The 23,199-nt window shown below is 45.1% G+C and overlaps 1 protein-coding gene across 1 annotated transcript in view; it reads right to left on the bottom strand.

The window, feature by feature from the left end:
• The window catches only part of C8G (complement C8 gamma chain), a 174,891-nt gene that overhangs the window by 84,256 nt on the left and 67,436 nt on the right, over positions 1-23,199 (bottom strand). Inside the window, exon 4 of the mRNA XM_069609773.1 lies at positions 11,883-11,990. Coding sequence (XP_069465874.1) covers positions 11,883-11,990 — 108 coding nt within the window. The remainder of the gene's footprint in view (positions 1-11,882; positions 11,991-23,199) is intronic.

The following is a 23,199-nucleotide window of genomic DNA, read 5'->3' as shown; positions in this document are numbered from 1 at the left end:
TTTTTGTGTACTGTGAAATATGTAATAAGTAGCTAATAAAACACATGTATTACATAATTGCATTACTATAGACGAAACACAAAGACACAAGAACACATACCAATATGTGTATATACAGGGAAAGTGAAGTAAGCAAAAAAGCACAAGTAGTAGCAGAAACAATTAATAATTTAACTGATTATTTTCATGCAAATAAATGATTTCTCTGTTTCAAAGCTTTTATTTACCCTAGGTATATGTATCACTTGATGTGATTGGACCCTAAGGAAAGTAGTGTGAGTACAATGTATACAAATATGACCATATACAGGGAAGGTAAATCCATAAAAAAAACAACAGAACTATCAGAAAGTGCTCATAGGTCTATTGATTATCTTTATGCACAAAAAGGATTGCTGTCTTTCAAGCTTGTGTCATCCCGTATGTATATGTTTCATATGATGTGTCTGGACTCTAAAGGAATTACTGTAAGAACCTACTTGAAGGATACGTCTACAAATAAAATAACATTTTTAGTTTCTGACTGTTACTGAAGAAAACCATGTGGCCTAGATATGGCAGCAAAAGAAAAAAGAGTGAGCCAGACATGTGATGTCATCAGTGATGTCATCAATGACATTTGTGATGTCATCTTTGATGTCCTGGGTGTTAGTCTTAGCAGTGCACGGTGGTGGCGCGAGTTATGGTTGCTTAGCTTACCATAACTGGTGAATATCAAGGGTTTTTCGGTTTTACTTGGAACCATAACGTCCCTTTGACAAAGTTTTTTCACTGAATTTCATAGGTTTTTAGTAGCGCAACTTAACCATAACGTCCCTTTAGCAAAGTTTTTTCACTGAATTTCATAGGTTTTTAGTAGCGCAACGTAACCATAACGTCCCTTTAACAAAGTTTTTTCATTGAATTTCGTAGGTTTTTAGTAGTGCAATTTAACAATAATGACTTTCACTTTATATACATATCATATGGAACTGACTGAATCTCTTCTACTGTACTTGATGTCCGCGAACTCATTTAATATTCGCGGACATGTTCGAAGAACAGTACCACTACCTAAAAAACTCTGGGGGGGTATGTTTGATTGTTATATCATAACATATGAACATTTAACAAATTCAAAAAAAAGCACACAAACACATTATATTTACTAATACATAAGAAATGTAACCCATATATACAACAAACTAACCATTCATTTAAATAAACTGTACTTAAACTTTAAGTAAACTTATAGTAAAAAAAATATAAACTGTTAGAATATTCCAAAAGCTATCTAACTGCCCAAAGATTCTACAAGAAATGATCAGATAAATGAATACCACTAAATTAGAGCAAAAAATAGACAGTTAGAATACGCCAATTGGTATCTAACTGTCCCACAATTTAACAATATCCAAACAGATAAATCAATCCACTAAAATATATAAAAAATAGACGGTTACAATACGCCTACTGGTATCTAACTGCGCCAAAATTTTATAATATCCAAACAAATAAATAATATGTTACTGCTCCAAAAAAATGCAACAAGCCAAAGTATAAAGCATTAGCCAGAAACAACAAGTGAACACTGAAAACAAAGAAACAAATAAACTGTACAGAAAAAGTTTTTTTTTAATCCAACATGGATTTTTTTTTCTCCCACAGACCCAATGATTTTAGCAACAAATACAGAAACTGGGCAAATTGCACAGTACTCTGATTTGTAATCTACTAAATATGAGGGTTCAAAAATATATATATATATATTGATTATACAATGTAATAAGTCATTACAAAATACTAATACTAACATGCTATTTTCTTTTATCACAGAAATTAACAAGAAATACATGTACTCCGGTTACTAGACCAAACAGTAAGTATACAGTAATAAGGAGAACCATAGCAGCATATCACAACCATAGTATCTAATACCTTTGTTCCTTATACATTTGTTTTTCACCCAAAGTTATAAGCAAATATGAATGTGATATGCTGCGGTGGTTGTTGCCAGGGCATACAGTCTTGGGTGCATGGCCAAATGGCCATGCACCCAAGACTCTATGCCCTGGCAACAACCACTGCAGCATATCACATCCATAGAGTCAAAAATTTCAACTATGGTCTATGGAAACTTTTAATGTCCGCGGACATTATGAGTGTTCTTAGAACACTTTCAACTTGCCAGCGAACAATACGGACAGCGTTTTCAGGACACCCCCTACGAACATTTCAGAACAACGTGATAGTTCTTAGAACACTTTCAACTTGACAACGAACAATACGGACAGTGTCCTCAGGACACCCCCATTTTGTTTATTTGCGAACATTTCAGGACACTGCGAGTGTTCTTAGAACACATTCAACTTGCCAGCGAACAATACGGACTACGCCTTCAGGACACGCCCTACGAACATTCCAGGACACCGCGAGTGTTCTTAGAAACGTCTTCAGAACACCCCCATTTTGTTTATTTGCGAACATTTCAGGCCACCGCGATTGTTCTTAGAACACATTCAACTTGACAGAGAACAATACGGACAGCGTCCTCAGGACACTCCCTACGAACATTCCCCGGACACCGCGAGTGTTCTTAGAAGCGTCTTCAGAACACCACCATCTTGTTTATTTGCGAACAATTCAGGACACCACGAGTGTTCTTAGAACACATTCAACTTGACAACGAACAATACGGACAGTGTCCTCAGCACACCCCCATTTCGTTTATTTGTGAACATTTCAGGACACCATGAGTGTTCTAAGAACACATTCAACTTGACAGAGAACAATACGGACAGCGTCCTCAGGACACCCCCATTTTGTTTATTTGCGAACATTTCAGGACACTGCGAGTGTTCTTAGAACACATTCAACTTGCCAGCGAACAATATGGACTACGCCTTCAGGACACCCCCTACGAACATTCCAGGACACCGGGAGTGTTCTTAGAAACGTCTTCAGAACACCCCCCATTTTGTTTATTTGCGAACATTTCAGGACACCGCGAGTGTTCTTAGAACACATTCAACTTGACAGAGAACAATACGGACAGCGTCCTCAGGACACCCCCATTTTGTTTATTTGCGAACATTTCAGGACACCGCGAGTGTTCTTAGAACACATTCAACTTGACAGAGAACAATATGGACAGCGTCTTCAGGACACCCCCTACGAACATTTCCCGGACACCGCGAGTGTTCTTAGAAGCGTCTTCAGAACACCACCATCTTGTTTATTTGCGAACATTTCAGGACACCGCAAGTGTTCTTAGAACACATTCAACTTGACAGAGAACAATACGGACAGCGTCCTCAGGACACCCCCATTTTGTTTATTTGCGAACATTTCAGGACACCGCGAGTGTTCTTAGAACACATTCAACTTGTCAGCCACAACCCCCATTCATATTTGCGAACATTTCAGGACACAGCGAGTGTTCGACAACGTCTTCAGAGCACCCCCATTTTGTGTATTTGCGAACATTTCAGGACACCGCGAGTGCTCTTAGAACATATTCAACTTGACAACGAACAATACGGACATCGTCCTCAGGACACCCCCATTTTGTCTATTTGCGAACATTTCAGAACACTGCAAGTGTTCTTAGAACAGTTTCAGTTTGCTTGCGAACAAAACGGACACATATTGAGTCCTCAGAACACCCCCCATTCAGTTTATTTAGAACATTTCAGAACACCTGTGATGTCCGCAGACAAATCGAACACAAAAAGAACGTCTAACACATAAAAAACACAACTTTCATCCTATCTCATACACTCCCACCCTCCCCAAACACTCCTACACACCAACACACTCTACTAAATACAAATTTTGAACAAAGTTTCACCGCGCTGTCCGCGGACAACCGCGAATCCAAGATGGCGGGCACTACTGAAAATCTGACGCGCTTCACGCTCCACGACGTCCAATCAGCGAACACGTTGCATGTCCGTGAACATCACGCAAGCCGATTGGCCAATCAGGACACTGTCCGCGGAGCGAACAAGGAAGTGTGTCCGCGGACCGAACACAGATATCACTCATTTTTTTTTACCTACTTTTTGGTCATTTTAAAAAAAACTACTGGACGGATTTTCACCAAATTTGCAAAAGCACACTTTCGGGACCAAGCCGCTGCTCCTGGTCCAAATTTGGTGAAAATCCGTCCAGCGGTTTGGGCTGTAGACGCGAGCTACATTTTTTTCCCATTCAGTCTATGGGGGAAAAAAAAGGTTTTGGGACCCCCCCTATAACTTTGCCCCCCCTGGACGAATCCTCACCAAACTTAGCAAAATAATTCAGAGTGACCCAAATACTTTTTTTTGCAAAGTTTGGTGAGGATCCGTCCAGAGAGAGCGAAGTTATAAGCCACCCAAAAAGTGCTCTTCCTTTGGAAACAGCAACTTAACCATAACTACATGGCCACTACCGTGGCCATGTAATGTAATATATATATATATATATATATATCTTTGTTGTTAGATGAAAGGGGTGGAGCTTAGGATTTGGAGCTCTTTTGGGCCTTGTTAGCCTAGATTGCCATGAGCCTAGAGGGACTGGGGGGTTGCATTTAAATGTTGGTCTGGATAAAGTATTCTCCTGAGAAGGCTGCAAATGTTTTTTCTTCTATTGAAGGGCTATTCAGGTCTGTGGCCGAGACTTAAACATCCTGCTTTATTGCAGAAAAGAAAACGCAGTCCTGGTGTTGCACAAGCAGCCTAGACCCCATGGCCTGTATGGCCAATGTAGGGTGCACCCAGCATACCCTCTACAGGCAGAAGAGCAGCTCTTCCCTTGTACCTTCTTTGTTCTGTGAAGATGCATACGTGCCTGCAAACACCCCCACCCCAGGAATGGGTTTATCAAGCCGCGAGTATGGCGCCAATAGCTCAGCGTAGCGATAGACCGCCATTTTAAGAGGTCTTTCTACCCTGGGCATGTCAAGTGTTCACCTCCGTCACAGCGGAAGAGCACCGGAGAGCAAATTCTATGCTTTCCCCAGAAGAGTAGCAGACTGCAACTAACTGTAGGCAGACCACTAGGAAACAAAAATCAGCGACAACTTTTATCAAGTGCCTTCACACAGGCGAATCCAGCATGGGATTTATTTCCTTTCTCCATTAAGATTTTGAAACATCTGCATGTCTATGGCGTGCACCATTCAAGGGATGCAGCCCTGTAAACTACCCTGGCATAAATGCCATCAGCATGAGTGGGCAGAAATACGGGGCGTGCAATAAGGCCATCATTGCAGGAATGGTGCCTCTGGCAAAAATAAGTGGTATTTTAAATCCCAAACAAAGGGGGGTCTGGGAATCTCTCTACCAGCACGAACACAGCCCAATGACTTGTTCTTGGGTGAATAACCCCTGGTAGAGACTCTACCAAGTCTTTAGCTCACTGTCCCTTTCACAGAGAAGAAATTTCCCCGCATATCAGCTTTTGTCCTGCCCAGGGGCAGTCCAGCGCCGAAATGCTAGGCAATTCTCCTCTGAACAAGAGTACCATCAGTAACCCCATACACGTGTTTCAGCCTTGTTGGGCATCATCAGTGAGGTGAAACTGTTGCCTCTCTAAGAACAGTGAGCAAGGGGTCCACGTCTGGATCGCCCTGTTAACTTAGGGTGAAACCTACAGTTAATTTATTCAAAACAAAGGGGGTCTGGGAATCTCTCTACCAGCACGGACACAGCCCAATGACTTGTTCTTGGGTGAATAACCCCTGGGAGAGACTCTACCAAGTCTTTAGCTCACTGTCCCTTTCACAGAGAAGAAATTTCCCCGCATATCAGCCTTTGTCCTGCCCAGGGGCAGTCCAGCGCCGAAATGCTAGGCAATTCTCCTCTGAACAAGAGTACCATCAGTAACCCCATACACGTGTTTCAGCCTTGTTGGGCATCATCAGTGAGGTGAAACTGTTGTCTCTCTAAGAACAGTGAGCAAGGGGTCCACGTCTGGATCGCCCTGTTAACTTAGGGTGAAACCCAAAGTTAATTTATTCAAAACAAAGTTGGGTCTGGGAACCTCTCTACCAGCACGAACACAGCCCAATGACTTGTTCTTGGGTGAATAACCCCTGGGAGAGACTCTACCAAGTCTTTAGCTCACTGTCCCTTTCACAGAGAAGAAATTTCCCCGCATATCAGCCTTTGTCCTGCCCAGGGGCAGTCCAGCGCCGAAATGCTAGGCAATTCTCCTCTGAACAAGAGTACCATCAGTAACCCCATACACGTTTTCCAGCCTTGTTGGGCATCATCAGTGAGGTGAAACTGTTGCCTCTCTAAGAACAGTGAGCAAGGTGTCCACTTCTGGATCGCCCTGTTAACTTAGGGTGAAACCCAAAGTTAATTTATTCAAAACAAAGGGGGGTCTGGGAATCTCTCTACCAGCACGAACACAGCCCAATGACTTGTTCTTGGGTGAATAACCCCTGGGAGAGACTCTACCAAGTCTTTAGCTCACTGTCCCTTTCACAGAGAAGAAATTTCCCTGCATATCAGCCTTTGTCCTGCCCAGGGGCAGTCCAGCGCCGAAATGCTAGGCAATTCTCCTCTGACAAGAGTACCATCAGTAACCCCATACACGTGTTTCAGCCTTGTTGGGCATCATCAGTGATGTGAAACTGTTGCCTCTCTCAGAACAGTGAGCAAGGGGTCCACGTCTGGATCGCCCTGTTAACTTAGGGTGAAACCCAAAGTTAATTTATTCAAAACAAAGGGGGGTCTGGGAATCTCTCTACCAGCACAAACACAGCCCAATGACTTGTTCATGAGGGAAAAACCTCTGGGCGATAGTCTACCAAGTCTTTAGCTCACTGTCCCATTCACAGAGAAGAAATGTCCCCGCATATCAGCCTTTGTCCTGCCCAGGGGCAGTCCAGCGCCGAAATGCTAGGCAATTCTCCTCTGAACAAGAGTACCATCAGTAACCCCATACACGTGTTTCAGCCTTGTTGGGCATCATCAGTGAGGTGAAACTGTTGCCTCTCTAAGAACAGTGAGCAAGGGGTCCACGTCTGGATCGCCCTGTTAACTTAGGGTGAAACCCAAAGTTAATTTATTCAAAACAAAGGGGGGTCTGGTCTGCTCACTGTTCTTAGAGAGGCACCAGTTTCACCTCACTGATGATGCCCAACAAGGCTGAAACACGTGTATGGGGTTACTAATGGTACTCTTGTTCAGAGGAGAATTGCCTAGCATTTCGGCGCTGGACTGCTCCTGGGCAGGACAAAGGCTGATATGTGGGGAAATTTCTTCTCTGTGAAAGGGACAGTGAGCTAAAGACTTGGTAGAGTCTCTCCCAGGGGTTATTCACCCAAGAACAAGTCATTGGGCTGTGTTCGTGCTGGTAGAGAGATTCCCAGACCCCCCTTTGTTTTGAATATATTAACTTTGGGTTTCGCCCTAAGTTAACAGGGCGATCCAGACGTGGACTCCTTGCTCACTGTTCTTAGAGAGGCACCAGTTTCACCTCACGGATGATGCCCAACAAGGCTGAAACACGTGTATGGGGTTACTGATGGTACTCTTGTTCAGAGGAGAATTGCCTAGCATTTCGGCGCTGGACTGCTCCTGGGCAGGACAAAGGCTGATATGTGGGGAAATTTCTTCTCTGTGAAAGGGACAGTGAGCTAAAGACTTGGTAGAGTCTCTCCCAGGGGTTATTCACCCAAGAACAGGTCATTGGGCTGTGTTCGTGCTGGTAGAGAGATTCTCAGACCCCCCTTTGTTTGCATAAATTAACTTTAGGTTTCACCCTAAGTTAACAGGGCGATCCAGACGTGGACCCCTTGCTCACTGTTCTTAGAGAGGCACCAGTTTCACCTCACTGATGATGCCCAACAAGGCTGAAACACGTGTATGGGGTTACTGATGGTACTCTTGTTCAGAGGAGAATTGCCTAGCATTTCGGCGCTGGACTGCTCCTGGGCAGGACAAAGTCTGTTATGTGGGGAAATTTCTTCTCTGTGAAAGGGACAGTGAGCTAAAGACTTGGTAGAGTCTCTCCCAGGGGTTATTCACCCAAGAACAGGTCATTGGGCTGTGTTCGTGCTGGTAGATAGATTCCCATATCCCCCTTTGTTTGCATAAATTAACTTTGGGTTTCACCCTAAGTTAACAGGGCGATCCAGACGTGGACCCCTTGCTCACTGTTCTTAGAGAGGCACCAGTTTCACCTCACTGATGATGCCCAACAAGGCTGAAACACGTGTATGGGGTTACTGATGGTACTCTTGTTCAGAGGAGAATTGCCTAGCATTTCGGCGCTCGACTGCTCCTGGGCAGGACAAAGGCTGATATGTGGGAAATTTCTTCTCTGTGAAAGGGACAGTGAGCTAAAGACTTGATAGAGTCTCTCCCAGGGGTTATTCACCCAAGAACAGGTCATTGGGCTGTGTTCGTGCTGGTAGAGAGATTCCCAGACCCCCTTTTGTTTGCATAAATTAACTTTGGGTTTTACCCTAAGTTAACAGGGTGATCCAGACGTGGACCCCTTGCTCACTGTTCTTAGAGAGGCACCAGTTTCACCTCACTGATGATGCCCAACAAGGCTGAAACACGTGTATGGGGTTACTGATAGCACTCTTGTTTAGAGGAGAATTGCCTAGCGTTTCGGCGCTGGACTGCTCCTGGGCAGGACAAAGGCTGATATGTGGGGAAATTTCTTCTCTGTGAAAGGGACAGTGAGCTAAAGACTTGGTAGAGTCTCTCCCAGGGGTTATTCACCCAAGAACAGGTCATTGGGCTGTGTTTGTGCTGGTAGAGAGATTCCCAGACCCCCCTTTGTTTGCATAAATTAACTTTGGGTTTCACCCTAAGTTAACAGGGCGATCCAGACGTGGACCCCTTGCTCACTGTTCTTAGAGAGGCACCAGTTTCACCTCACTGATGATGCCCAACAAGGCTGAAACACGTGTATGGGGTTACTGATGGTACTCTTGATCAGAGGATAATTGCCTAGCATTTCGGCGCTGGACTGCTCCTGGACAGGACAAAGGCTGATATGTGGGGACATTTCTTCTCTGTGAAAGGGACAGTGAGCTAAAGACTTGGTAGAGTCTCTCCCAGGGGTTATTCACCCAAGAACAGGTCATTGGGCTGTGTTCGTGCTGGTAGAGAGATTCCCAGACCCCCCTTTGTTTGCATAAATTAACTTTGGGTTTCACCCTAAGTTAACAGGGCGATCCAGACATGGACCCCTTGCTCACTGTTCTTAGAGAGGCACCAGTTTCACCTCACTGATGATGCCCAACAAGGCTGAAACATGTGTATGGGGTTACTGATGGTACTCTTGTTCAGAGGAGAATTGCCTAGCATTTCGGCGCTGGACTGCTCCTGGGCAGGACAAAGGCTGATATGTGGGGAAATTTCTTCTCTGTGAAAGGGACAGTGAGCTAAAGACTTGGTAGAGTCTCTCCCAGGGGTTATTCACCCAAGAACAGGTCATTGGGCTGTGTTCGTGCTGGTAGAGAGATTCCCAGACCCCCCTTTGTTTGCACGTATTTTAAATCCCTCCTATTTTTAAAATGCCATCTGAATACCGCTTCCAATCCCATGGGATATTTATGGGATAGGATACTAGAAAGTACTGCATGGAGTAAATGTGGGCTGCTTACTCCACCTTGTACTTTTGACCTATTCCAATTATGTAAATATCCCATACGACCCGGACCTGCAATTAGGTGGTATTTTATAAATAAGCGGTACACTACTACCCTTTTACCGTTACCACCATACTTCTAATGGGGCCAAACATTCCTCCTGCGCCTTTGCAAGGAATCAAAATGGCTGGAATCAGCTCCAGGTCAGGCAGCATTGTCGTTCAATGCTGTCTGACCTAGAGCTGATGAATCTTGAGGAGAATTGGCAGATGGTGCTGTATCAAGTTATGTGGGTGTGCCGTGGCCACGCACAGGGCAAATGGCCGCCCTGGAGTCATGGACATCCTCTAATATCAAGCAAGAGGGTCTTCTGACTCTCCATCAACTTTTGATAGAAATCACCAGATAAGGTTTGTTGGGTTCAATTTACTTTCAAACGTCAAGGGCTTTTTCTTAGAGACTTGGGGTGATCACTAATCAGACAGTAGGAATTATATATCTGGCTTTATTCTGTCCCAAACTGGTGCAATGACTTTTAGATAGTTTAACCAAAATGTGTCAGCATTGCAGAAAGAGTGGCCTTCTATGGAGCGGAACACACCTGATGTGAGACGGTTCATTAGTGCTAGTTAATCATTTGCTTCTTTAGTGGTTATACCCATGCGGGAGAGGAGGAGGTGGCACCATACCCACTGGGAAGGGCCCACAAGCATCTGTTAAGCAGAGAACAGGTGCACTATGAGCCCCGGCATACACACTTTTAGTACACCAAGAGCAGGTACAGCATGTGCAATAGCAGTATAAAATTCCATCAAGCAAAGAACTGGCCCAAACACAAACTAAGTACAAACTTTCCTCAGAGACAGAAGGGAGTTGGAATGGGTCCAGCAGGGCTTTAAGTGGGCCAGGCCTTGGCAGTCTCCAAAAAGGCCTCCGGAGCCGGGCCCACCCCTGACTAGCCCCAGCCACGTTGACACCTGAGGCAACCTGTGTAGCCAAAGCGCTGCGGGTACACCGGCTACCTGCAGGTGTAAGCACTTCGGATTAGAAAAAAGAAAAGACATTGGACCTCATTACAAAGTTGCGGGTCCGGATACAATGGTACCGGTAAGCTTACCAGTACCGTTGTATGCAGACCGGCAAACTCTGAGTTGTGCCGCGGTTGCCTTTCATTCCGCCAGGTCTGCCCTGGCGGAATGAAAGGCACCCGCGAGCACAGCAAGCCTGTAGCACTGGCACTGTTATGAACGGTGCCGGTGCTACAGGCATCCCCATTCCCATTGAGCCATATGAGGCTGAAATGGGAATGGGGATATAGCTGCACCGGCACCCGCGAAAGGGCAATTACCAGGTCTGACGGGGCTGATATACCCCAGTAATTGCCCATTCACGGGAGCCAGATTTTCATGCCGGTTTGGAGATAGCCTTGCCGGTTTTACCGGCAATGCTACCTCCAACCTTATAATGAGGTCCATTGTCTTTTCTTTTTTCTAAACCGAAGTGTTAACAGCTGCAAGCAGCCTGTGTAACCGTGCAGCACTTCAGATACACGGGCTGCTTGTTGTCTCTGTACTCAGAAACAGGGAGAGGGTTGGCCCGCCCAGCTCGCTTTTTGTTTCTGAGTAGATAGCCATCACGCAGCATGAAGTACCTTGGCTTCATGTTGTGTGATGACGTTAATCGAAAACAAAAGGAGAGCTGGGCAGTCCAGTCCTCCTATTTCTGGGTAAAGAGCCATCAGCAGCAGGCAGCCCTTTCATTCAAGGAGCCCTTGGTTAAAGATTTGCACCACGCGGCTCCTTGAATAAAAGGGCTTCCTGCTGCGTGTGAGCTGGGGCACACTGGTGTCACACCTTTGGTCCGCCCAGCCCCTTCTTTTGTTTAAAAGGAGGGTCTGGGCGCATCAAAGGGAATAATGCCAGTGCACTCCCTCTCTTTACCCGCCACCCCCAACCCAATCAGGTGGGGGACTCTTCTTAGGGGGTGTGGCCTAGGTCCGGGTGTACTTAGATAAGCCCCACTAAAGAGAGCCCCTCCTCCCTCGATTTCTAATCCCACTTGAAGCACTGCGGTCCAGACAGCACACGCTTCCATTTACGTAGGCAAGAGTTGGCTGGGATGCACGAAGCCCTTGGTGTCACGACACACAAAATGCAGTTGGCGTGGACTCAGACAGGTGGTGCGTGCTTCCATTATACACAGCGCAGGCGGAGCACTGCCACTTACACTGACACATAGTCTACACAGAGGACGTCTGACGTCTACGATGGCAGTGCATGACCTCTCAAAGACTACTGACCATAGAGTTTGATGGAGAGCTTCCTCTGCTTCTGGTAGTACAGGACAGCATAGGTGTTGTAGTCCGTGTCGCCCACCAACACATCCACATTGCTGTTATACCCCCGGACTGCGAAGAAAGAAGCAAGGTTAATACTTACATAGAGAGAAGAAGGGAGGCAAAGAAAGCGGCACCGAGAGTCTGAACATTAAACACTGACCATTGTGGGCGGCGGACAGAGAGGGAGATTTGCCTACTAACATACTGCACTCAGGGACGTCATTTCACCAAAATGCCAGGGGTAGCGAAAGTGGTATTACACGACTCTTGACCCCTGATGACATCACAGGAAGTGATGTCATTTGACCCCACCCCGAAGTGATATTGCGGGTAGCAATGGAACACGACCTTTCACCCATTGACAAAAAAGGAAGTGGCATCACATAGTATTGTACACTATGAAAAATATGATTACGATATCACTATAATGTGATGTACATTTCATACAAGAATGGATTGCCATAGCCATATGTATCGTTAAGATCAGTGTGTATAGGCCCATATTACCAAATTACTGTGAATGCAAGCAGACGCCCATGACCAAATGATAATGATGTGTTATTATATAGCACTTACGCTTAAGCGCTTTATATAGAAAAAATATACACCCAATATCACCCAACCTGTGTTGGTACTCATTTATCGACCTGAGAAGGATGAAAGGCTGAGTTGAGGCGTTTTAGAACAGACTAAATCAGTGACTCACCCCCTAACATGTGCATGAAATAAACCTTTAATGAGTCTAGCAATTATTGTATAGAATTCCAGAAAGACACATTATTTGGTATTCCTATTCTTTCTTATTTAGGGTCAGTGCTGAAAGTGTTAGACTTGTGGCACTCCTGTTCTTATTTTTCTTATATGTTTTAAGGGGCCTGAACAAGAAAGCCAGCCACTCCAGAAGTAAAGACCCACATGGTGCTGGCCACAGCCCAGGAGCTTACATTACAAAAAAACTACTTTTTTTTTTTTTAGAGGTCGCAAGGAAGACCTTTGGCGACCCCTAAATGATGTCCCTGACACAGATGGGGGTTTGCTATGTAGGTGCCATGAAATTGATGCCAATAAAGTTCAAAGGTACACCCGGTAAATTCCCAGAAAATAACAGTCGTGCCCCTGTGTAGATTGGCTATAGAGCAGAAGGTATGCACAAAGGTGTGTCTGATATACGTGATTACACAGTTTGATCGTTATTTAAACAATGCAAATGTGTGCCTCACACCCAGTCATGATGGAATCCCAGCAAAGCGCATGTGAGCCCCGTCAGACAGAGTCGGATGCAGGGAAAGGGGGCGTTGAACGAGGTGCTAGAGGGCCGTTCCTCCCCATGCATGTTGCTACAAGCTGCCAAGAGAGAGGCAGAACCACACAGAGAGAGGATGCCACCGTGAGCCAATAAACGTACGTGAAAAAAGTGTGCGGGTGCGTATGTGCGTTCGTGTGTATGTGTGAAGGGAATGGCGGGGTAGGTCACAGTGTCGTGGGGTATTATTGAGAGCTTCAACACAAACAGGATGATGACCCCAATGAAGAAGAATCGATATTTGATTTCTCGCCCTTTCACTCACTATTTAACCCTCACGGACGAGCTAACGATCCCGTGTCAGAACAGACAGATAGGCTGACCCCAACGCTTTTCCGTGAGGGTGGCATAGTGAGTGATAGGCCGATAGATGAAATATATTATTTAACATTGGGATGCTCATCCTGTTTGTGTTGAAGCTTTTGAGCAATGGGTGGATTATTGAGAGCGACACAGAGCAGAACCTTGGGAGCAAGCATCATGAAAAATTGTTTTACAAAACAATGCTGAGGTATTTTGTTCAGGCACTGGCATCCTAAAAGGCATATTTTGTTTGGTACATGGAGGTTGAAAACATATTTTCCAGGGAAATGCTGGCCTATTTTACTTGTCACTGGTAGAATGGAAATATGGTTTACATGGAAAGGCTTGTATGTTTTGTTTAGCACTTGTAGCATGAAATCATTTGTTATAGCACGAAAACTGACATTATTTGATTGGGCACTGGCAGGAAAAAAACATCATCAAATCACATCCCACTCCTCTCCATTTCCTCTGACTGGACTGGAGGCCCAGCCATGCAGATGTGGAACCTCAAATTCAGGTTTGACCAAAATGTTTCCCTTTCAAAGCTATTCAAACTACTTGTCCATCACTGCAACCAAAAACGTATCCAGGAATACGACTGTCCTTCTACATTCATACCCTTTTCATGAGATCCATAGTCCTATGAAGACCGGATTACTCCGATACCTTATGTTTCACTGACCTCCTTCCTTTGTCTCGGGAGGATAGCTCAGGGGCAACGTGCTCGCCTTGGAAGCAAGAAGACACGGAGCAACACAGGTTCGGGTCCACGCTTAGAAACCTCTGGGTATTAAGTGCGTTATAAATAACCTATCATATCAAAGCGCCAAACAGTAGCACATCAAACCCACCTGGAGAGCCCTGCTCTGTCCCCCGATAAACTTGCAGGTAGAAATATTTCATTGATTTTGCTTTGGGTATTTCAGGAGGCAATGGAATGCTAAACATCATAGGAGCTACAAGTATGCATTAGATGGTTACCCGTGGGAACAGTCCTTACAAAGCATATACATCAGCCATCATTTTTAGGGTAACAGGGCATTTACGCCATGGTTTCCACAATCTTTATGCTCTGAAGGATTTTGATTGATTTGACAGGCGGAGTTGAAAAGCAGAACAGGCTTGACACATCCGTCTGCTCTTTCAGCTCTTTCAGCCAAATCAGCCTGGTTTTCTGCCAGCATCTATTTTCATGGTGGCAGCAAAACAATAGATTGATATGGAATCCGCTTGTGTTTAGCACCTGCTAAAAGCAAGAGGATTTTTTAGGAATTGTGATGAATCCTGAGCTGTCGTCACTTCTCCACGAGGGGGAGCCCCTTCCCACGAGGCCAGGGTGGTGAGGCCGCTACCCGATAGTCCTCGTGGGGGTGGCACTCAGCGGGAGGATCTCATGGGAGGAGGCTTCCCCTTTGGGGACAAGGGAGGACATCTTTGGAGAACACAGATGACACCACTCACCCAACATCCTACTCACCTCCATAACCCATAGACCCTAACAGTTTGCCCAGTACTCCCATGTACCTTTGTAGGTCTGTAACATTAAGACATACTGAGAAAAAGAAGAGTAGGAACTACACAAAGGAAAAGTACTAGACAAGTACTGGGACGGGAAGGAGGTGTGGGGCCATACAGAATGCTCCATGTAACCTGGGTGAGCATTCTAGTCCTCCATGGCAGTGTGAAATAGAAAGCAACAAAAGACTTACAATGTTGCTCAGCCATCCTTGGATGAACCGAGGACCAAGAAGCTGCTTGGCGTGGGAAATTCGAGCAGCTACAATCAGGGATGCTGAAAAGAAGCAGATAGCATTCCCTGTGGGCTTGGCACAGGAGGACCCTTGCCGAAGTAGTAGCCTGACCTTACAGGGGAGGTGGACCACACGGTCTGTAACAGACATGCGTACTGCAGAGAGACAGAATCTCCATAGCCGCTGCGGTGCAGGAGAAGCCTGCTGAAGCCAAGAGAGACCCAAACAGAGCGAAGGCAGACCGGGAGGCAGACCGGAGCCCACCAGAGAAATAGGGAGAAGTGATTCCTCAATATGGGCACATATCAGACCCCCAAACTTAAGGACACGTATAAAGAAAAGTGCACAAGTCATCTTCCTCGTGGCAATACTTGGCAGGAGAGTAAACCAAGTCTGCAAGATCAAAGAAGCATAGTGCTTAGCAGGATAGTGAACTAAGTGGGTCACAATGGGAAAGTCTGGGTCAAGGACCCTACCAGTGGATGAACTGTATTGCTGAGAAACCTAAAAGTAAAAGAGAGGCCAGGCGAAGGGAGTCATTGCCCCTGGTGTTGAACTGTGATACAAAAGAAAGAGAGAGGCCAGGGGAAGGGAGTCATTCCTCCTGGTGTTGTTGAACTTTGATACAAAAGTAAGAAAGAGGCCAGGGGAAGGGAGCCATTCCCCTGGTGTTGTTGAACTGTGATACCAAAGTAAAAGAGAAGTCATGGGAAGGCAGCCATTCCCCCTGGGTATTGAACTATAAAGCCAAGATACAAGGAGAAGAGAGTCCTTCTCCTGGTAACCAAGAAACCAGGGGAAGGGCGTCATTCCCCCTAGTTGTGTTGAACTGTTAATCAAGATACCAGGAGAAGAAAGTTATTCTCCTGGTAACCAAAGTTGTAAATGGCTTTCTGATACAGAGTGTGAAGAGATGCTTGAACTTTACCTATTGTTTTATAGAACAATTTTGAGTCAAAACCTGGACGTGAACTTTTGTCCCCAGTCCAGAAGAAGGCAGTTATTATTCTGAACCAAGAAGGTCTACTTTATCTGTAGTTTAGTTTCAAGAGTAAGGGAAAGAAGTAGAGTTTTGACACAGGACAGCGGCTATTGATTTACACAGACATTCTGACAGAACCCTTAGTGTTTTAGTTGAGGCAGGCAAACCCCACTTAGAGATAGGCAAAGTTAGGTTGTCTCTTTATTTTCTTGGCTAATAAAAGTCTATAGCAATCACTATGCCACATGTGTGTCAGTCTCCTCCTTCTGCACCTTTACATAATCCATTGTAAATGCTGTTTGCCATGAATAAATGGCAGCCGGCATTTACACTTGTTATAATACGGAATGCAAAAGCAAAGAGTAAAGGTGATTTGGCCTGTTTTTACGCTTTGTATTTGCCATGTGTTTATCAAATGAAGAAAGTTGCATGGAGGGGACACACAAGCACCTAAGGTTTGAGGTTGGCAGTCCCAGCTACGAAATTACTACTTTCTAGAAAACAACCCCCTTAGTGCAGAACACATAACAGTAGTGTGAGAGCATATGGGGTTGGGATAGAAGGGGTGGTTATCAGGAGCTATACTGGGCTGGGAGCTCTGATGTGTGTGAAAAAGGTACTCCTTGAAGAGGAGTGTCCTGATTTCTTTTATAAATTGCATGAGGGTGGGGTGCATCTGAATTCTGAAAGGCGTGAGGTTCCACGGTTTGGTGGCATAGATTGATAATGCTTTTTTCCTGGTTTTTTTCATTTTGCATTTCTGCTGCTGAACTCTGGTCAGGTCCTGGCTTGTGGTGATTCACTTGTCACAAGAAATGGTGAGTTTATCTGCCAAGTAGGAGACGGTGTGCACATTGACAGTGTTGTATATGGTGCTACTGACATTGATGCGTGCCTGTAGGTGGTGTGAGTGTAGTTCAGTCTGATTCTGAGTAATCTTTGCATTGCTCGCAAGACGCTTCACAAAATAGAATTGATGTACCTCCAAAGTGGATTCAAGAGGCAATGCCTATGGATCCAACTTTCTTTATGGGGACCTTTGTTCTGCTCATACACTGCAATGATCGTCGCCCTCCAACATCAGAGTTGAAGATGATCCACCTCTAGTCCAATGAAGAGGACAAACTCAATGGTGCAAGCATGCCTTTTAAACCATTGGGCCCAATCCCATATGCTTATCCTTGGCATCTTTAATTTAAGGGCCTCTGATGACATTGGGCCTCATTACCAGTTTGGAGGCAGCCATGGTGCGATTAGCACCATGGCTGCCTCCAAACCCGTGTCCGGGTCTGGGTAGTCGGAATGGCAATTTACCGGGTTATTCCAACCTTGGAGGACCCGGTAAGTCCCCATTCTGAAAACCATTCCCCATTCCCATTCGAGCCCCCATAGGGCTCAATGGGAATGGGGAAGGAGCTAATAATGGGCCTGCAAATAGCGGGCCTGTTATTAGCTCCCTGGTCTCTTAACGGGTCCCGCTAAGGTTGGCTGGTAAAACCAGCCGGCCCTAATGGGACCCGCTAAGGGGCCTCAGAATGCGGCGGTAGGGGGTTAACAGCACCAGCATCCTTACCGGTGCCGTTAACCCACTACCGTTGTACTCGTAATGAGGCCCATTGACTTAAAAGTCACTTTGCTAATGCGTTCTCTTAGGTCAATCGGTTTCAAACAACATGTGAAGTCATCCACACATGAAGAGGGTCATATCTTGGACTGGGTCCTCACCCATAACACCTCAATCTCATCACTCCTGGTTACTCCATGTCCTTGGTCAGACCATTACTTCGTGTCTGTTGACCTACAACTTCCATCCAAGCCTAAGCGAATGGACGCTCAACACAGAATTGGTAAGAAGATGAGGGACCTAAACATTTTGCTCCAGATGCCTTTGCGGCTACATTTAAACTGATCATAGATAACTTCACTCCAACCTCTAATGTAAAAGAATTGATGGATCAATTTCAGCATATCACAGCTGTGCCTGTCAATATTCTGGTACCTGAGAAGAGTAAGCTAATAAAAATTGAAGTACGAAAGAAGACCTGGTTCTCTGATGAGATCATTAAGTGTAGGCATGCTAAGAGGGGATATGAATGGACCTGGTGCAGCAACCAGTGTCCCGAAAACAAATCTAGCTACAAAGCTGCAGCCACCCGATATAAACCCCCCATTTTGTTAGCTAAACAGTCAAACTATAATTCCAGGATGGAAAATGCTAAATCTAGCTTGGGGCAACTCATCAGGAAATTAACGGGAAAAAAGGTGCCGAAGTTAGAAATTGACAAAAATGACTCTTGGTGTCAAACCATATAAAATGCACTGATGGGTAAAATCGCAAGCCATCAACAGTACTTTAAAAAGAGACAACAACTTCTTGTCTCCACAACCTCGTCAGTTAAATCTGGTCCGTCCTTTGCCAGTAACGATTCTCCCAGTTTTTTCTTCAGGCAAATTTATGAAGTCGAGATCTTTAATATTGCTCAACACATGAAGCCAACTTCATGCAAGAGCAATGTCTGCCCTGCAAATATCATCAGGGAATCCTTAGACACTCTACTTCCGCTGATCACAAAAACTCTGAATTCTTCCTTTAAAGCTTCTTTTGTACCCACAGCCTTGAAAGAGGTGTGGATTTCACCACTGTTAAAAGAAGATTCCTTTTATCCTTCCATTGCAAGTAACTATCGCCCAATCACAAATGGCCTAATTTCTGCTAAATGTTTTGGCTCCGATAGCCTACATTCAACTTCAAGAATTTCTTGAAGCTAACAATTTACCTAGTCAGCGTCAATCCGGATTCCCGCCAAGCATGGCACAGAGATGGCACTCTTAGATCTCAAAGCAAACATTTCCGAAATTATTGAGAATGGACATACTGCCTTTCTCATGTTATTGGACCTCTCGGCGGCCTTTGACTTGGTGGATCATTCCATTCTTATCAGTAGGCTTGCCTAGGTAGCCAACGTATCTAGTAATGCATCCGCTGGGATTGAGTCTTTCCTTAGTAATCACACTGCCAGTGTTTTCGTGGATGACTTCAAGGCCAATCCAGTCCTGCTGCGCAGTGGTATGCCTCAGGGCTCTTGCCTCTCCACGACATTATGTAATATCTACACCAGTTCTCTGTTTGACCTCCTGGATGACCTGGATGTCAGTTATACAAACTATGCTGATGACACCCATGTTGTCCTCGAACTTATGGATGACTATGTGAGGGACTCTGAGGCTATCAACCAGATTTATGCCACTATACAGTCTTGGATAGCTGCTAACTCGCTGCCCCTTAATTCTGGGGTCAGTTCCCTGTTTGAACAAACTCAAGCCTTGTTACAAACATTTCATAATTGCTTACTCTGCCAGTCTCATGGTCTCCCATGTTAAGACGTTAGGCGTGTAATTAGAACCACAACTTACCATGCAGAAGCACGTCTTGCTGCTACACATCAGACCATACCTGTTTGATAAAAACAGATCCTTACTGGGTTGTGCCCTAGTAAATTACAAACTGGACTATTGCAATAGTATGTTTGCTGGCACTTCTGTAGCCAACTTACAAAAGCTTCAGACCATCCAGAATGGGGCAGTAATGGCTATTAAGGGCATTGGTAGGAGAGATCACGTCACTCCTGCTAGAAGGGCACTTCACTGGTTACCAGTTAAACAGTGAATTTCTCATAAGATTCTTACAATGTAGGTCTGGGAATGCACCTCAGTGCCCAACTGAAGGCTACACCCAGCAGAAGATCGCTCCATTCCAATAGAGACAATACCATCTTTCAGCCATGCTTCAAACTTCAGAAGAATGGGGGCACCATTTTAGATACAGTGGCTCCTTGTGTCTGGAATGGCTTGCCAGACACTTTCGGGGCCATTCCTTGTTTGCATGATTTTAAAAGAGCTGAAAAACGTATTGTTTAACCAGAGGGATTCATTGTTAAATAGGACAAGCCCTCCCCTATGTGCCTGAGAATGATCGTGCTATGGTGGTAGGAGACCTAGTTAACTCGAAACTGGACTGTTGCAATGGCCCCCTCGCTGGAGCCCATGCCAAACAAATGTATTGCTTACAAAAGGCACAAAATGCAGCGGTTAGACTAGTGTTTGGGGTACCAAAACACACCCCAATTTCTGGTGTTCACCGCTCTCTCCACTGGCTAGCAGTGAATGATCGCATAAAGTTCAAGATTGGTTGCCTAGTGTTCAAATGCACAAATGGTCTGGCACCAAGCTACCTGAGGGACAAGCTAATACCATACCAACCTACTAGGTCCTTAAGGTCGGAAGACAAACATCACATACTCATTATCCCCAGGACAAAATGTGTTTTTAGGGGAGATTGTAGATTCTCGGGCTTCGGGCACAGATTGTGGAAGAGACTCCCTCTGAATTTAACGAAAATGAATTTGCTCCTAACATTTCGAGCAGGACTAAAAACGTGCCTTTTCAGATGGGGTTTTCTGTTGACTTATGGACTACTGTCATCATGTGACTGGTGATTATATTTCTGTCTGATGATATATTCCAACTGCGCCAGGATTCTATTGGGTTCGTTGTGTGCGCGTTTATAACTATCTCAATCAATTATTGTTGATTTCTATTCTGACCACTGTTCCATTGGCTTGGAATTTCCCAGTTTACTATTTTTTTTATCTCATTACAGTGTTTTATTTTTATGTAAGTTTGTACGTTGTGTTGTGTGTGTCATGAGGCCTCAGAGCGTGTGGCGCGTTAAAACAATGAAATAATTATAATAATAAGCCCATCATCGCTGTCTCGTGGACTCATACACTTGATTCCCCCGCCTGCTCCATGGTCACGCCTTTCCTCATTCCCTGCCATGCCATACTCTCCGCCATTGTTTTCCCTAAAGTAGCTTTCTGCTTGTGTGCATCACAAATGCCCCATAAATATTTTTTTTAACAAATAGAAACAAATAAAGCTCTGTGATCTTTTGAAAATAAAGTGACATAATAAAACTAGCATCTCTGAAAGTATGCATATAGACCAAACTTGGTAAGAACATAAATGGGCCAAATAGGTGCGACATCAAGAGGCAAAATGCCAATTAAACATGAATTTTAATTTAAATGTGCATAATGTCACCATACACGTAGAGGTGGGCAAGTTAGTTGCTCTTGAAATGTTGCAATGCTGCACAATGTGTGTTTACTATTGAGTACCTGGTTTGCTGCACATGCACACAGAGCAGAAACTATGGTTCCAAGCTTTATAAGGGGACCTGGCTTCCAGTGCATGCCCAGAGAGTAGAACCTTCAGTTACAAACTTCTCATGAGGGGATCTGGTTTACTCTGAATGCTCAAAGAGCAGAGCCTACAGGTTCAAGCTTCTCATAAGTGTACCTGGCTTTCTGTGCAGTCTCAGAGAACTGAACCATCAGTTCCAAGCTTCTCATAATGGGGCCTGGTTTCCTGTGTATGCTCAAAGAGCAGATCCTACAGTTTCAAGCGTCTCTTAAGGGGACCTTGTTTCCTGGGCATACTCCAAGAGCAGAACCTTTGTTTCCAAGCCTTTCATAAGGGGACCTGGTTTCCTGTGCATGCTCAAAGAGCAGAACCTACGTTTCAAGCGTCTCTTAAGGGCATCGTGTTTCCTGGGCATACTCTGAGAGCCGAACCTTAAGTTCCAAACTTCTCATAAGGGGATCTGGTTTCCTGTGCATGCTCAAAGAGCAGAACCTATGAGTTCAAGCTTCTCATGAGGTATCTGGCTTCCCGTGCATGCTCAGAGAGCAGAACCTTCAGTTCCAGGTTTTTTATAAGGGGACCTGGTTTCCAGTGCATGCTCAGAGAACAGAACCTATGGGTTCAAGCTTCTCACGAGGTATCTGGCTTCCTGTGCATGCTCAGAGAGCAGAACCTTCAGTTCCAGGTTTTTTATAAGGGGACCTGGTTTCCAGTGCATGCTCAGAGAACAGAACAGATGGGTTTAAGCTTCTCATAAGGGACCTCGTTTCCTGGGTATACTCAGAGAGCAGAACGTTAAGTTCCAAGATTCTCTTAAGGGGGTCCTGGTTTCCTGTGCATGCTCAGAGAGAGTTACTTTTGGTTCCAAGCTTCTCATAAGGGGACCTGGTTTCCTGTGCATGCTCAGAGAGAGTTACTTTTGGTTCCAAGCTTCTCATAAGGGGACCTTGTTTCCTGGGCATACTCCAAGAGCAGAACCTTTGTTTCCAAGCCTCTCATAAGGGGACCTGGTTTCCTGTGCATGCTCAAAGAGCAGAACCTACGTTTCAAGCGTCTCTTAAGGGCACCGCGTTTCCTGGGCATACTCTGAGAGCCGAACCTTAAGTTCCAAACTTCTCATAAGGGGATCTGGTTTCCTGTGCATGCTCAAAGAGCAGAACCTATGAGTTCAAGCTTCTCATGAGGTATCTGGCTTCCCGTGCATGCTCAGAGAGCAGAACCTTCAGTTCCAGGTTTTTTATAAGGGGACCTGGTTTCCAGTGGATGCTCAGAGAACAGAACCTATGGGTTCAAGCTTCTCATGAGGTATCTGGCTTCCTGTGCATGCTCAGAGAGCAGAACCTTCAGTTCCAGGTTTTTTATAAGGGGACCTGGTTTCCAGTGCATGCTCAGAGAACAGAACAGATGGGTTTAAGCTTCTCATAAGGGACATTGTTTCCTGGGTATACTCAGAGAGCAGAACGTTCAGTTCCAAGATTCTCTTAAGGGGGTCCTGGTTTCCTGTGCATGCTCAGAGAGAGTTACTTTTGGTTTCAAGCTTCTCATAAGGGGACCTGGTTTCCTGTGCATGCTCAGAGAGAGTTACTTTTGGTTCCTAGCTTCTCATAAGGGGACCTGGTTTCCTGTGCATACTCAGAGAGTAGAACATATGGTTCCAAGCTTCTCATTGGGGTACCTGAATTCCTGTGCATACTCAGAGAGCGGAACCTTGGGTTCCAAGCTTCTGATAAG

The sequence above is a fragment of the Ambystoma mexicanum genome, chromosome 8 (assembly GCF_040938575.1).
Source record: "Ambystoma mexicanum isolate Mex_15411 chromosome 8, UKY_AmexF1_1, whole genome shotgun sequence".
Lineage (NCBI taxonomy): Eukaryota > Metazoa > Chordata > Amphibia > Caudata > Ambystomatidae > Ambystoma > Ambystoma mexicanum.
This window is presented reverse-complemented; position numbering and strand designations above follow the sequence as displayed.